Source organism: Nematolebias whitei, chromosome 17 (genome assembly GCF_014905685.2).
Source record: "Nematolebias whitei isolate Nwh7 chromosome 17, NemWhi1, whole genome shotgun sequence".
NCBI classification, from domain to species: domain Eukaryota; kingdom Metazoa; phylum Chordata; class Actinopteri; order Cyprinodontiformes; family Rivulidae; genus Nematolebias; species Nematolebias whitei.
In genome coordinates, this window is record NC_056514.1 from 38,930,847 (window position 1) to 38,945,946 (window position 15,100).

The 15,100-nt window shown below is 43.9% G+C and overlaps 2 protein-coding genes across 2 annotated transcripts in view; one reads left to right on the plus strand and one right to left on the minus strand.

The window, feature by feature from the left end:
- The window catches only part of LOC119423557 (Snf2-related CREBBP activator protein), a gene marked incomplete in the record, with an annotated part of 29,774 nt that extends 26,366 nt beyond the window's left edge, over positions 1-3,408 (plus strand). Inside the window, 1 exon segment of the mRNA XM_037690956.1 lies at positions 56-3,408. Within this exon segment, the coding sequence (XP_037546884.1) occupies positions 56-2,614 (2,559 nt within the window).
- A 1,035-nt stretch (positions 3,409-4,443) lies between these two features.
- Positions 4,444-10,447, minus strand: stx4 (syntaxin 4). Its single transcript, XM_037690957.1, has 10 exons — positions 10,235-10,447; positions 9,811-9,915; positions 8,181-8,280; positions 8,025-8,099; positions 7,853-7,923; positions 7,135-7,243; positions 6,073-6,146; positions 5,821-5,958; positions 5,625-5,735; positions 4,444-4,521 (listed from the first exon to the last, which is right to left on the minus strand). Exons 1-10 carry the CDS (start codon positions 10,262-10,264, stop codon positions 4,444-4,446), a joined length of 891 nt encoding a protein of 296 aa, XP_037546885.1. The 5' UTR covers positions 10,265-10,447.
- Positions 10,448-15,100: the final 4,653 nt, after the last annotated feature.

Sequence of the window (15,100 nt, forward strand, 5' to 3'; positions counted from 1 at the left end):
CGAACCTGTTCCTGCCTCTGCCTCTACATCAGCCGAACCTGTTCCTGTCTCTGCTTCTACATCAGCTGAACCTGTTCCTGTCTCTGCTTCTACATCAGCTGAACCTGTTCCTGCCTCTGCCTCTACATCTGCCGAACCTGTTCTTGCCTCTGCCTCTACATCAGCCGAACCTGTTCTTGTCTCTGCCTCTACATCAGCTGAACCTGAACCAGTTCCCGTCTCTGCCTCTACATCGGCATCCACCCATGTTTATTCTGCTTCGGATCCAAGTGTGGACCCACCTCACGCCCCACAGCCCTCGGCTCCATCCATCTCATCATCCTCTGAGACACAAGCATCCATTAAATCCACAGCGGCAGCAGAGCCGAACCCCTCGTCTGTTTCTACAACCGTGAAATCAACAGAACCGGACTCTGACAAACCCAGAACAGAAGCTGGGTCACCCCCCCCAGCAGAGAAGACTCTTCCACCATCAGCATCGACCGGAACAGCCGCTACAACTGTGTCACAAACAGAAGGTGCTGCCACTGCAGGTCCTGCTGCACCAGCTGTAACCTCCACTCCACCTGCAGGCCAGGAGGAAGTAGCTGCAATGAACCCGACTCTGACTCCAGAACAAACGGCCCAGACAAGTCCATTAAACTCCAGCCCATCGAGGTCTGCTGCACCACCTGAGACAGCAGCTACACCCTCTGCTCAAACTCTGACCTCAGTCCTGATCCAGTCGGTCTCACCACGAGCTCCGGTAACATCCGGGCCTGAAAAGTCTCCAGAAACATCTGCTGCTCCACCCAGTCCAGCCACAACATCTGCAGAGGAAAACACAGCAGCAGCTGCACCACCCCCAACAGAAGAAGTCAACAGAACTTCTTCTACCCCCACCACAGCTGCAGAGATGACCGTCAAGACCCCAACAGTTTCTACAGAACCTGCTTTGACATCCGGAACTACTCCATCAACCCCGGAACTTCCAGCTGCTGCTCCATCCTTCACAGACACACAAACCACTGCAGATGTTTCCACCCAGCAACAGAACTCACCGTCCACTGGTGTTTCTGAAGAAACCACAGAACCAGCTCACACCGAGTCTCCACCAAGGTCCGCTGCACCTGCCGATTCTTCGGAGAAAACATCAGCGCAGAAACGTGTCTCTGGTGCAGAAATGGACGTAGATTCTGTGGAAAGATCCAGCAAGGAGGAGGAAGAGAAGCAGGAAGTCGAGGAGTCGCAGCCTAAAAGAAGACGAGTGGAGAGTTCCTCTGAGACCAAAGAGCCTGGGACGGACAGAGGAGAAACAAAAACCGCTCCTCAGAAAGAGGAAGCCACTGAAGATCAGAAAAAGTCCCTCCATCGGCAGAGCAGTCAGGAGTCGGTGCGCTCTTCTTCATCTGAGAGCTCCTCTTCAACCCTCACGCGAAAGGCTCACCATAAGAGGACTTACGAGAATCGACATCCTGCCAAGAGGAGGCGGACAGAGGTCACATCTGGAGGAGGGCCAGAGGAGCAGGACAAGAAGAAAAGTGTAGAGAAGGAGCCTGACGCCGCTTCGTCTCGCAGGAGGAGCTCGAGGTCCTCCTCTTCCTCCTCCGACTCGGACAGCAGCGAGAGCAGGAAGCGTCTGACGCGCTCGGCCCAGCGCCGGCTGCAGGATCAGGAGAAGGAACTGGGCAGCAAGGACAGGAAGAGAGAGAAACCAGCGCGTGGTTCAGACAGGAACGCCTCCAACAACGCCAACGCGTCCACGGGGGGAGAGTCGGGCAGCGACACGTCTTCTGTTCGAGTCACGAGGAAGTCCGCCGCGTCGCAGGACACCAAGCCTCAGACCAACAGCGCACCGCCTCTGCCTCCTGAGCCGGAGGTTCTGGGGAAACGGTGCTCGGCTCTGAACGCAGCAGCCAAGCTCCTGGCCATGAAAGGCAGGGTGGACACTCCGGGACACACAACTCGGAAAGACCCGGGAGCAAAGGTCGCCTCTGAGAAGAACCAAAAACCTAAAAGTGTCGCCTCTCCTCAGAGTAATTCTGTAACTCCAAGTAACAATAAAAACAGGAGCGGCAAACCAGCGCCGGATCAGCCGAGCCGCTCTGCACCCCGCTCCACCAGGCAGTGCCCCGGAGCCCTGGTTCCTCCGCTGGAGGTGGAGTACAGGAGGCCCAAACCCGAGGACGCGGACGGCGTCGGCAAGAAGGCGTCAAAAGGAAAGGAAGCCGAGGCGGAGACCCGGTCTTCGTCGCGGGGCCACAGCGCCTGCAGCAGCATGAGCAGCGACGGCGAGGGGGACTGCGGCGGGCGCAGCAGCCGAAGTCGCAGCAGCAGCAACAGCAGCCAGAGAACTCGCAGCATCAGCTCCCAGAACACGGGGCGCCGGGGTTCCCGCACCGCCTCCTCCGGCAGCGACCGCAGCGCCGAGCGGACGAAGAGCGGCGGCAAGAAGCAGAGCCGAAAGGACGGCAGGTGTCAGAAGCCCCCGCAGGACATCGTGACCAGCAGCTCCGGAACCGAGGGGACGCCGGACAGGGTGCTGCGGAGCGTCGCGGCGCTCGCAGCGGTGCAGGCGCGCTCCCCAGCCGCGAGCACCCGCTCCTCCTCCAACCAACAACGCAACAAGACATGATCAGTGCCAAAGATTAAACCAAGACGAGCGCGTTGCAGAGCTCGATACGAGACCGTCCTCTGCTGCAGGAGTCCGACGTGGAGCTGGTCTCCTCACCAGCTCAGGCTGCTGGGTGGAGGCCCCGAGGTGCTGCACGGACCGTAAAAACAGGTGGTGCCAGAGCCCGAGAGTCACCAGAACCTTTCACATCAAGTACTGTAATACCAGGCGGGACTTCGTGTGAAAACTCACGACCGTGATGAGTTGGAGGTTTTAGAGTCTGTCAGCCGCCCCGACTATCGTTTCATGTGGTCGGTCGACAAGTTGTGCACATTTATTATTTCTTCCAGGGTTTTAGGAAGAGAACAGGTGTCGGCGTGCTGGAGCCCCTTGAGTGTCCACATCTTTTTCTGCGTATTGGATTTAATCACAAATCCAGCCTTGCATTTCTCATTTTGCACAAAAAGTGGCCCTTTCCCTTTTTTTGAGTTCCTTTTCGGTGCAGTGATACGTTTGTACATCAGTTCGTTGGTTCTCGGTGTCTTGCAGTGTATCGCTACAGTTTGGGGAAACAAAGGATTAACTGAACTTGAAAATTGTCTCCGGAGACGTTAAATCTTTTCTCTGAACCTTCCCCAGACGGTTTAACGCTAAACATATTAAACAAAACGGGGCGGTGAGTGCCTGAACGGGTTTGCCTTGTGGAACACCAGACAAAACACATCCTGTTCATCAGTGCTAAATTATTTTTCTGTTGTCACCTTGTAAAAATAAATAAATAAAATACTTGGAATAAATGTGAATAAAATAAGTGAAGCTCCAGACTGTAAATTGTCGATTTGATTTTGGCAGGAAAAAGGTCTTATTTTTTATTTCTCTTTATTGTTGCATTCTTTTGATTCCTTGTAAATTGTTTTACTTGCAAATCACAATTGCAGTTAAATAAAAAGACCCAAAATTATTTTTTTCCTTTTTTTAATTGTGTTGAAAGTTCATTGGACAACAAATGATACAAAGCAAATACCAGGACGATGTTTTTTATTTAAAAACTTTACCGAGACATGCAGATTTGACGGTTAGAGATAATTCTGTTCAACTGGTGGATTTGACAGATTTGTCTCAAATAAAACTTTACACAAAGTGACAAACTAGAAGACAACCAAGTTGAACTAAACTGACCGAATTTAGACAAAAATAAAAACTATTTCCATCCATTCTTTATAAAAATTAACGCATACAACGTTCCAGAAGAGAAGGCACAGCTTTAACAGTTCCATCATTAGTCAGATATTTAGTTTTAGCAGCTTTTATAAAGTTCAAATCATAAATACAAACTTCAGGTGAATAAAAGCAGGTCTGGATTTCTTTGTAGAGCCGAGACAAAAACTATTTACACTTGTAGGCAGTTTGAAGCAACCCAAGTTAAAAAAGCATCGATCACCGGTGGAGTCATTTACAATTATATTAGTTTATTTTGTGTAATTGTCTATAAAGTTGATCTAAATGGGTCCAATTCAGCAAAAATCTTTTCCTGAGTACAGCATGACCAGCGCCAGTGTTCGCTCTAAATACTGCTTTAAATCGGACTTTCCTTTTTTACTTAAAGAAAGAAGAGCAGCTGAAGTAACAGTTTATTTCATTCAGGTCTTGTAGAGCAGAAACCTGCAACACCGCCTGAAAAACAAAAAGCAACGAGACGGAGAGCCGAGTTTCAAACGTGAGGGATGAAAACAAATTATATGCACAGATTAAGATTGGACCCCCGTGCGTCCTGAGGGCCGGCGTATTTACACAAACGCAGATGGGTTGGTTGAGCCGAGGCGACCTGCAGGTCACGCAGCCGGGCGCCACTAGCTGAACGTGGCCACCAGAGCGATGACGATGATGAGGATGAGGATGGCCAAGCAGATGGCGATCCAAACCTTTTTCTGCAGCGGGACGAGAGACAAAGACGTTAGCGTGAACAAGGAGAGACCGACGAACGTTTAATAAGTTCAGTTCTGGTTCTCCGCGGCCCAACGTTTCCAAACATGCAACTAACGGACTTTTCGAACGTTCTGCTTTTCCACGCTCGGTCCGTGTTGTGGACGACTCTCAGCTACTACCACACAGTTTCAGCTCAGCACCTAAAGCTGACCGAGCCGTAGCCATCTTTGTTTCCTAACGTCGATCAGCTGTGGCGGACATCTTGAATCGACCTCGAACATTTAACGGTTGTAGACCGGCGTCCAACGATTGCTGAGAGTTCATGAGATATTTTGCTAACAGAAAAAAAACAATACGACCTTTAGTGGTGGACCACATCGTATGTTACTGGTTTCAAATGGTTTTTAAAACGACTTGCATTGATTTCTTGCAGTTGATGGTTTCTGTTGGGTTCCTAAGGTTGGGGTCCTGGCCCCACGGTGGGTCACTAAACACCAAGTTTGGGTCCCTGAAGTGACTCCAGGATCAAAGCAACGTTTAAATGTGTTTTTATCATAATAGTTATAAAATAATACGAGTTGAAGCTATCTGTGCCGTAATTATTTATTTATGAACATCTGTGTCATTTAACCATAAATATTTAGGCTGCAGCTCCACTGGTTTAAATAAATAAATAAAATAAAAAAGGTAAAGATTAGTTCCTTTCAGTCAAAAAATTAAATTAAAAACGAAACAGAAGGAACAGATTATTTCTGCTGAACCTGTTCTTTCTGACAGAACAGCTGCATGATGGGACTTGTAGTTCTGTAGTGTAATAAAACTGAAATCCTCAGACAGAGCAGGTGAACGCTGAAGATTTAAAACAAAAGATTGATATACGGAGTAATGAAGACTGAAAGAGCTAAAATGAAAAATGTGGGAACATTTAAAACGTTTAAAGGCCTAAAGTTGAGATTATTAAATTTTCAGACCCTGCAGATCCGATGTGGTGAGAAGCTTCTACCTTAAATAGTTTCTTATCAACTTTTGCTCCTCAGAGGTTTGAAACTTTATAAAATAATCGTGTCTGAGGTTCGTGAGGATGAAAAAGCCAGTTTGGACCCACCTTGCGAGCTTTCTGCTGATACGTGACGGCCTTCTCCACGTTGTCCTTCGCTTTTTCCACGTAGTTGCAAGACTGCTTGATGTTGGAATCGATCCTGTCCACCATCTCGCCCTGAAGGAGACAAACCCGTCAGAACCAGAAGCTTCCTCGCAGCGTTTAAAGCAGCCCAGGGGCTGCGGCGGCGGCGGCGCTGCACCTGAGCCTCCACCTCCATGGCCAGGTACTGGAACATCTGGTGCAGCTCCGTGATGCTCTTCTCCAGCTTCAGGATCTCGTCGTGCCGTGACTCGATCTCGTTCAGAGCCTGCTTCGTAGCTTTAGCGTCGATCAGGATCTGAACGAAACGGACTTATGAAGCGGGTCGTGGGGTTTTCAGAGCTGCGCCTGAGTGACGGCTGCTCCGTCCAATCAGACGCTTCGTGTCCACAAACCGTTTAATCCGACTCACGTTCTGAGTGAAAACATCCGTCTGACCGCTCTCCAGCATGACGTCCAGTTCCTCGTCCGTCACGTTGTTTCCAGCTGGAGTCGGAAACGAAGCAGACCAGAGGCACATGAAAGGAATGCATGTCGCCCGCCGCCTTTCAGAGCGAGGTCAACTTAAAATGAGAAGGGCTGAAGTTGAACGTCGTCGGGCTCTAGCGTCTTCCATGTGTGGAGAACGACTGAGCTACTACCAAACCTTATCGTTGCTCCTGACCTGTCAAAACGTCTGACTTGCAGCCATTTTTGTTTGCCAAGGCTGATTAGCTGTGGCGGCCATTTTAAACGGGTCAACTTTAAACGTTAAATCAAAAAATGCACATCCAAAGGCTACGTTAAGAGTCACGAGTTATTTTGCTAACGGAGCTGATGCCGATTAGTTAATGCCAAATTCTTGAGCACTCCGAGTATGTGTTGGGGATGATGCTTGGCTACTACCACGCTGAATTTTAACTTAACATCTAGAAATGGCTGAATTTTTGTGTTTGCGAAGGTTGATGAGATGTGGCGGCCATCTTGAATCAGGTTAATCAGACCTAATGATTACGTTGAGTTTCAATAAAATCTAGCCAGTGGCGTCTGAGATATTTTACTAACACGTCAGACGAACACACACACAGAGAGGAAGGCAAGAAACACTGTCGCCCTTCTTTCAGCGGCAGGTGATGAATGTTCTAGATTCAGGACGGCGACGAACTTTTCTTGTTTTGAAAGTGAAACCAACGTGACTCATCGGGAAAATGTTCAACTTCAGCAGCGGTGACTCCAAACTCACAGGTGGTTTTTTTAGAAGCTGAGGATTTCACTGCAACGAGTAAAAGTTGTTTATTTTTTCTTTAATATTAATGATAATAATAATGATAATAAGCACTGTGATCATAAATAACATATGAGAGCGTGCTTGGACCTGCAGCTGTTACAGGACTGAACTCAGAGGATCACGGAGGAAGCGGTCGGCTCTGATGTCCCCCGAGCAGACCCGAGCAGACCCAGAAGCCAGAAGCCAGAAGCCAGCGCAGCTACTCACTGATCTTCAGCTGCCTCTGGATCCGCGCCACGTTCCGGTCCCTGTACTCGGCCTGGATGGTGTTACAGTGACCCATCAGCTCCACGAACTCCCTGGACAGAACGCCGTGCTGAAAAAGAAAAAGACGTCTGGATCATACGTTACAACACGAACATCTTCTGAGTGAGGGTCTGTACTTTATGACTGCGCGTCAAACAACACACAGCTAAAGGTTTTAATGAGCTAAATGTTTTTCATTGAGCTTCGTTTTTTTGCTGCAGAGCTTCAACTAAAATGACGTCATCCAGCGACAAAAGTTTATTTTTATGTAAAAAGAATTTACAAAGAAGAAATCTCTTCTTTTGGCAAAAATACAGAAGCTAAAAGCTTCAATTAAACGCAACAAAAGGCCATGTAAGAGTAGCAAAATGCTAGCTAGGAGCTAAAAGTAGCAGAACTGTAGCTAAAAACTAAATCAGACTAAAGTGGTCAGTTTCCAGAAGCAGATTTCAAAAGAATTAAGTTTTTGAATTAACTGAAGAGCTCTCCATGAGAATATTTGTAACGTTTTTAAACGAACAAAAGCCACAGCAGCCCTCTCCTGGACAAGCCGAACGTTTTGCCATCCGAACAGCTAAAACAAGGTCTGCTGAAGCTGGATTGCAAAAAAAACAAACGTACAGAAAAACAAAAAGAGGAAAAGCACGGACTAAACACTGCCTCGGTGTTAAGACGCTACCTGCGTGCGCTGCATCCGGACGTTGACGGGAACATATCTTCCATCCTCGTCGCCCTTTTTATGTTCGATGCCTAAAAGAAGTAAAAGAAGAGAACGCTTTGTATAATCCAAGAAGAAGGATTAGATAATCCAAGCAACTCGAGAAGAAACGTTTGGGCGCAGAAGGACTCACTCTTCAGCTTTCTCTGGATCTGACTCGCTAAAGTTTTGATCTCGTCTCGGAGGGTTTGGAGCTCTTTCTTCATACCTGAACCGGAGGAAACGAGACAAAAGAGTAAAACGTTTGATCTTATCCACGTTCAGACACTTGGGCTCCATCAGAACCGACTTTCTTCTGGCAGCGCCACGCCCAGAACCGTTTTCTGTTTGTTCTCCAGGTCTGAAACCATCTTCTTGAGACTCTGCAGCCCTTCGTGGATTTCTTGCACCTGCGGGTGAGAAGCTTTAATTAAATAAACAAATCCTCGATCAAAACAACCAAAATGATCCGTTTCTTCTTTTTTAATTTTGAAGAGTTGGTCACTTTGATGTAAGTAACAGAAAACAAACACCATTCCATAAATCTGAGTCACACTTTAATATTTTCTGTAAATGACCAAAACAGAAATCCTACATAATATTTCACATTTAAATCAAACTATTGTAACATTTACAGGCTCTGACTTTCAGTTTGAATTAAAATTTCGTTGAAACTTCTAGATCACTCGTGAAAGTTACAATTTCTGCAGGTTTGCATGAGTCTAGCCTCCAGGACCGGTTAAATAATAACGCCAGTAAACAGGACCGATGCAGGTTGGAAGTTAGCAGAAAGGAAAATATCAAAAAACATGTTGGCTATACATGAGAAACAAAAAGACTAAATTTATTTGTTTCTTCTACAGAATCAGAAACTTGTTACCTGATGAGTGAGTTAAAGGTTTTATCGACTATAAAAACTTAAGGCGTCATTTTCCATTTCTTGTAAGCAGGTTTCGTCCGTCATGCCCACTTTAACAGTTTAAACATATATTTACTGGCAACATCTGATGAATAATAATCAAAAAGTTTGTTTCATCAAACATTAGAACTAAACGTTAAACGTGTTTAATTAAACTAGTTCAAGGTCAGCTCTGTTGTTCCGCTTTGCTCCGGGTCATTTCCTCTTTTATTCTGGATTAATTGGACTTTCATGACATCTTGAAGTTTGGAACAGCCTGTAACCCTGTGTGAAATTTATACGGCATTACGGCTGATAAAAATCTCAAATGTATTTTCTTCTCAGTGGTCAGGCACTTGAGCACTGCCGGCTGGTAGACGGGAATGCATCCACAGCACCACCTTTTTCAATTCATTTGTGATTTGGGGATGTAGTTGAGATATTATTTGAGCTTTTGAGATGTTAATTAGCTGTTCCTGGTTGTAAAAAAAAAAACACCTTGTTGTCATGGTTACGCATCATAAATGTCTAAAACTAAAAAAGTTTCAGTAAAAATCCTTCCAGCTGCACAGCATCTGATACCAGAGGAAACAACCATCCATAAAAAGTGCTTTACATCCAGAAAAAGTGGAATTAATAAAAAGTTTCCGAAGCGAGATCTCAGAATGAAAGTGACAGAGCTGCTCCAACATGCATCCACCCCGAGCGGCGCACGTCTAGAACTGCTCATAGCTGTTCATTTGCTTTTTGGACATTATTGTATTCTTTTAGTTTTTTCTCCATCCGGATATTGTCGTTTCGATTAGATTTTCTTTTGATGCTTTTATTAATCGGTTTTATTTTAATATGTGCCCGTGTTTTTTTTGTTCCTCACTTTGGTAACAACCTGTAATTTGTTAAATGTGCTTTAAAATAAATTTGACTTGATGAATTGGACCACAATAGAAATTAAATATTTCACTTTCTTGTGTTATCCACATTCATAGTGGATATACTATGCTATGCATTATTACTAAATATTAAAATAATATAAAATAAAAACCTTTTTGAAGAATGCTTCATTCTCTTTGTCATCTTTGACTGAAGATGTTCCAGGTTTGATCACCAGAGCTTTGCCCTCTTCATCCTCATCTGAAGCTTCAGCTTTCTGCAGAAATGTCCATAAAAAACTCAAACCAACAAATACAACCATGAGTTCTTGCACATGTCAGCCCTGCAGCTTTGCCCTTCTTGGCCTCAGAGCTCCAAGAAAAGAAACGGAAGTTAGGAATAAAACGTCGTTAAAAGTAGCTAAAATCCCCACAAGTACAGTTAAACTACATTATTTTAACAACACGTTCTGCTTTGTTACGTTAAGAGAAGCTGTCACGCCAGACTGAAGCTATAAAAGTCGGTGCTCGACTGAACCAATGAACTTTTTATAACAGGTTAGCGCGCTAAAGTTAGCCGCTAACTTTTAAACTCACGTTTCCTAGTTCTTTCGTGCGGTCCCGCATTTTTCCGACAGGATTTCACGGTCAAAAACTAAAAAAAAGACCGTTGAGAAACACAGGACAGACGTTTCTTATCCGTAAAGGTCTCTCTTCTGTCATTCAACAAGTCAACTCCTGTAGCAACACTCCTTCTTCTTCTACGGAATCAACAAACAACACCGCCGCTGCGGGCGCCACCCAAAACACTTCTTCTTCTACGGCAGTCCAACAACAATTCTTCTTCTACGGATTAATATCCAACACTTGGGCTTGGACAAATGACTCTCATGGCCACTAGATGATGCTGTGGGCTTGTCAGATGGACAGAGACCATTCCTCAGTAAAATAATAGTTTTATAACAATTAAATGTTTCAGGCCTCCGCACAAGGAATTAAATTGATTACTAAAAAACACTTTTATGTGCTGTTTTAGCTGCAAATAAAGGAAATCTTCAGTTTATATATCTTCAGTTTTTGAAGCTCTCGACCTTGACCTCTCGAAGTGTCTTTAAGAATCTGTTGGACTCCTGGCAGGGTCCAATGCTGACATGTTCCTGTTGTTAGTTTTCTACATTTGTCTTGGAATCTAGCTGTTTTTTTGTTTTGTTACCTTTTCCTTTTAGCCATCCTATTTGTTTAAAAAAAAAAAAAACTGTAGGATGCTTTTTTATAACTGTTTATTGTTGTTGCTGTTGTCCATTGTTGTCATTTTTCTTTGTTGAAATCAGGTCTCTCTTGTAAATGAGTCCTCGAGGCTCAATGGGATTTACCTGTATAAATAAAGGTTGATTGATTATAAATGGATCTGCGGTGGAAGTGGTCTCCAGCTACAAGTACTTGGGTGTGCACATGAATGACAACCTCAGCTGGAGCAACAACACCACCAGCCTGATCAAGAAAGCTCATCAGACTCTACTTCCTCAGGCGGCTGAGACGAGCTGGTCTGGGAAGCTCAGTCCTCACCTCCTTCTACAGGTGTGCAGTGGAGAGCATCCTGTGCTCCAGCATCAATGTGTGGCATGGAGGCTGCACAGCTGCAGAAAGAAAAGCTTTGCAGAGAGTGGTGAAAGCTGCACAGAAATCTGTTGGAATCAGCCTCCCCACCATCACAGACATCTACACCTCCAGATGCAGGAAGAGGGCCACCTGCATCATGAAGGACCCCACTCACCCAGCACACACACTTTTTGCCCCGCTCCCCTCAGGAAGGAGGTTGAGGAGCATTAAGTGTAGAACCACTAGACTGAGGAACAGCTTCTACCCTGAGGCTGTTAGACTCATGAATCTCTAACTAGAATAATCACTGTGAAAAATCACATCATGTTGCTGCTGATCTGTTTCATGTTGCTGCTGATCTGTTTCAATGTTGATGTGTTCATGCGTGCTCATCTGCTCACAGACTCATGTTCATGTTTGTGCTGATGTTCGACATAATTTTTTTATGCTATTAGTGCTTAGTGTATATTTAATGTTTTTCTTAGTTCATATCTTAGATGTTATCATTGTTTTTCTTTTACATTTTATTGTTGGATGTAACTGGGACCCTGTGTACATAATTTCACTCCACCACATGTACCACATGAGGTGCGAATAACAATAAAGAATCTTTGACTCTGATAAGTGGATTTAAGAAATAAAATATATATATAAAAAAAAAGTAAACTCCAAATGAGTCTGTTAAAAATGCCTTTCAAATGCAAGAGAAAACCAAATCAGCCTCAAGGCACACAAATACAAATATATATTTTGTAATTTCTGAACAACAGAAATAAATCAACTTGCATGACTTAAATATATGTAAATACTGAATCTACAGAAAAAAACAGCAAAAATAAACTTAAAAAATCATTTTAATTGGTTACATTTATGAAGTTTTGATGAATCAACACAGATTTTCAGTCATCAATTTGGCACGAATTCCTTATTTTTGTTCATCAATAAACAGGGATAAAGAACAAAAACATCCACAAACCAGAAGTTTCCCTTTAAGGTTTAATTTTAAAACATACACACACCGCTCCTCTCTTCAGACTCGTCTTACATACAGAGTTTCTATCTAGCTCATACCAGCTGTTAGCTCTGAATAGCCATTAGCTTGGATTAGCATCAACTAGCTGTTTGCTCAGAGTAGCCCTTAGCTTAGCTGTTAGCTAAGACTACCCATCAGCTCACTCTAACCATAAACTCAAACTAGCCAATAGCTTAGAATAAACATTAGCTCGCATGAGTATATTAGTTCTGACTCGTCTATGGTTCTGACTAGCCATTAGCTCAGACTAGAGTTTGGCTTAAACTAGCTACAAGTTCAGGCTGGAAATAGTTTGGACTAGAATGTAGCTTTGACTAGCTGTTAGCTTGTACTATTTGATGGCACAAACTAACCATTATCAGATATTAGCCGTTTCTTCAGACTAGCCTTTAGCGTGGACTAGTTATTATGTTGTACTACATATTAGCTTTGAATAGTCATACGCTTGTACTGGTTGCTATTTCATACTAGCCATTAGCTCAGGCTAGCCTTTAGTTCAAACTAGCTGTTAGCTCAGAGTAGATGTTAGCACTTTTCAGATGCTAGTTCAGACTAGCACTTAACACAAACTCGTCCTTAGCTTGCACTAGACATTAACTCCGAATAGCCATTAGCTTGTAAAGGCTGCTAATTCATACTAGCCATTAGCTCAGACTAGCTTATAGCTTAAACAAGTTGTTAGCGAAGACTAGTTGTTGACCCTTATTAGCTGTTAGCTTAAACATTTTAGTCTGGTCAGGGTTACTGGTAAACATTTCTTCAAACTGAGATCATCCAAAAAACTATCTAGAACAGGGAGGATATTGATTGTTCACAAAACCCACTCTCAACTGTCGCGGTTATCTCTAACTCAACTATAAACGTAGAGATCGATCTTTTTACAGATATTAACACACGTGCTTGCAGTCGGAATTTAGTGATGCATTGTGGTCTAGATATATTTGCTCCTTTCAGTACTTTGCCATCTAATTAATTGACTTTTACGCGTCGTTTGTGTATACCGGTAGTTATTACCTTCAGTGTAATGAATGTTTGTAATGAACATGTTTTAGATTTGGGGGAGAACGGATGAATAATTGTAACCACTATGTGTAACATCTACCCCACTGAAGATCGTGACCCATTCAGATTCTGACATTTTTCTCACAGATTGATCTCGCATTAGTTTGCGATCATTTGAGTTTTTCTAAAGTATTTTAACAGTTGGAGTTATCACTTCAAAGCTAGATGTTGGAAATGCCAAAATTAGTGATATACTAGGGATGTTTCGTCATTTTGATAGCAACGTGCTAATTATCCTCAACTGATATTATTCCAACTTTGCTGGCGGAACTTTCTATTTGACTGAACAACCAGTCGATGTGTTTCACTGTTGATAAGTCCGCGTGTAATTTAAACGAATCATCTGTTGCAGTGATGTCCCTGTAAGAAATGATACCTCTCTTTATTCCTGTACCATTTTGGCTCAGCTGAGCCTCTAAAGAGTTCACTTTTGCTTCCAGATGAAGATTTTTCTGTTTCAGTTCTTCATTTTCCTTGCGGATCCGTATCATTTTTGCTTTGAACACGCTGGTGGACTTTTTCAACATTTTCTTCTCTGCTGAGCACGCTTTCCTCTTACAGAACCTCGCCTTCGATTTGGATCCGTCTCCTTTCTTCTTGGATGGTGGGCAAACAAAAGGAGCTGAACAATAATCGTGAAAATCTGAAATCCTGTAGGAAATCTCCATGCCCTCTTCTTCATGCTTCATACTCGTAACACGGCCACGAGACGCGTAATGATTGATGATTAATGCATTCTCAATCCTAACACCGTGCTTGTATATGGCAATGGCTTCCTGTAATTTGGCAGGCCGAATTAAATGCATAGAGTCGCACAACACCTTGCACACCGCATCAGGATCCGCAGTCAGAACCAAATGTAAAAAATCTGAATCAGTTTCGAAACAGCGTCCTGCCTCATCGTGCTTCTTGCGCAGCTGATAGAGCAGTTCTTCTTCAGTAGTCTTAGAGTAGAGAACATACTGGAAAGTGTGAGCTGCCACCTCACGGACGATAGCGGAATCCAAACTCGCAGCTTTTTTTTGAAGGTCTTCTCTTGACGAGGCCCACTCAGGATATCCTCGCAGGTAAAGGCACGGGACGTCTCCTTTCTTATACTCGCCTTTCCTGTGGAAGAAGAGATCATTCAAAACATAAACTGCATGTTTAGGTGAATTTTAGCTGATTAATTGAGAGCTCAAAAGTTATAACGCTGGACCAATCATAGAGTCGATTCTCTAGAACGGAGGCGTCTAATCCTGGTCTTCGAGGGCCATTATCTTGCATGTTTTACTGGTTTCCCTGCTCCAATGATTGAATCACCTCTTCATGCTCTGTAGGAGCACGTTAATCACCCATTGATTCAAATCAGGTGTGATGGAGCAGAGAAATGTCTAAAACATGCAGGAAAGTGGCCCTTATGGATCTGATTGAACTCCCCTGCTCTAGAGCATGCATTACCCTAGAAAATCAAAATGTCCGTTACAGGTAATGGCTGCAATTTACAGATAAATACATAAAATATGAGTACCTCTTAGGTCTGTCGCGATAAACAATAAATCAATTAATCGCATGATAAATGAAAATTATCAACCTTATTTTCATTTATCAGCTTTATCGTTTCTTCGTGTCTCTCTCTTTCTACTGAAGACACTGGATGACAAAAGGCTCAACTCCAGCGCTCTTCGCTGACTCCGCCCTTTCTCTTTAAAATCCGTTTTAACCGTCCAAAATCACGTTTTTGGATCGTTATAATCAGCTAAGCTACGAGCTAAGCTAACAGGCCGACC

Bases quoted from the DNA above. Each gene is read 5' to 3' on its own strand.
- stx4 (XM_037690957.1), bottom strand. From the start codon at position 10,264: ATGCGGGACCGCACGAAAGAACTAGGAAAC. The intron at 9,916-10,234 runs GTGAGTTTAAAA...ACATTTCTGCAG, and splicing joins GCACGAAAGAACTAGGAAAC to AAAGCTGAAGCTTCAGATGA. The intron at 8,100-8,180 runs GTCGGTTCTGAT...CCTCCGGTTCAG, and splicing joins CGTGGCGCTGCCAGAAGAAA to GTATGAAGAAAGAGCTCCAA.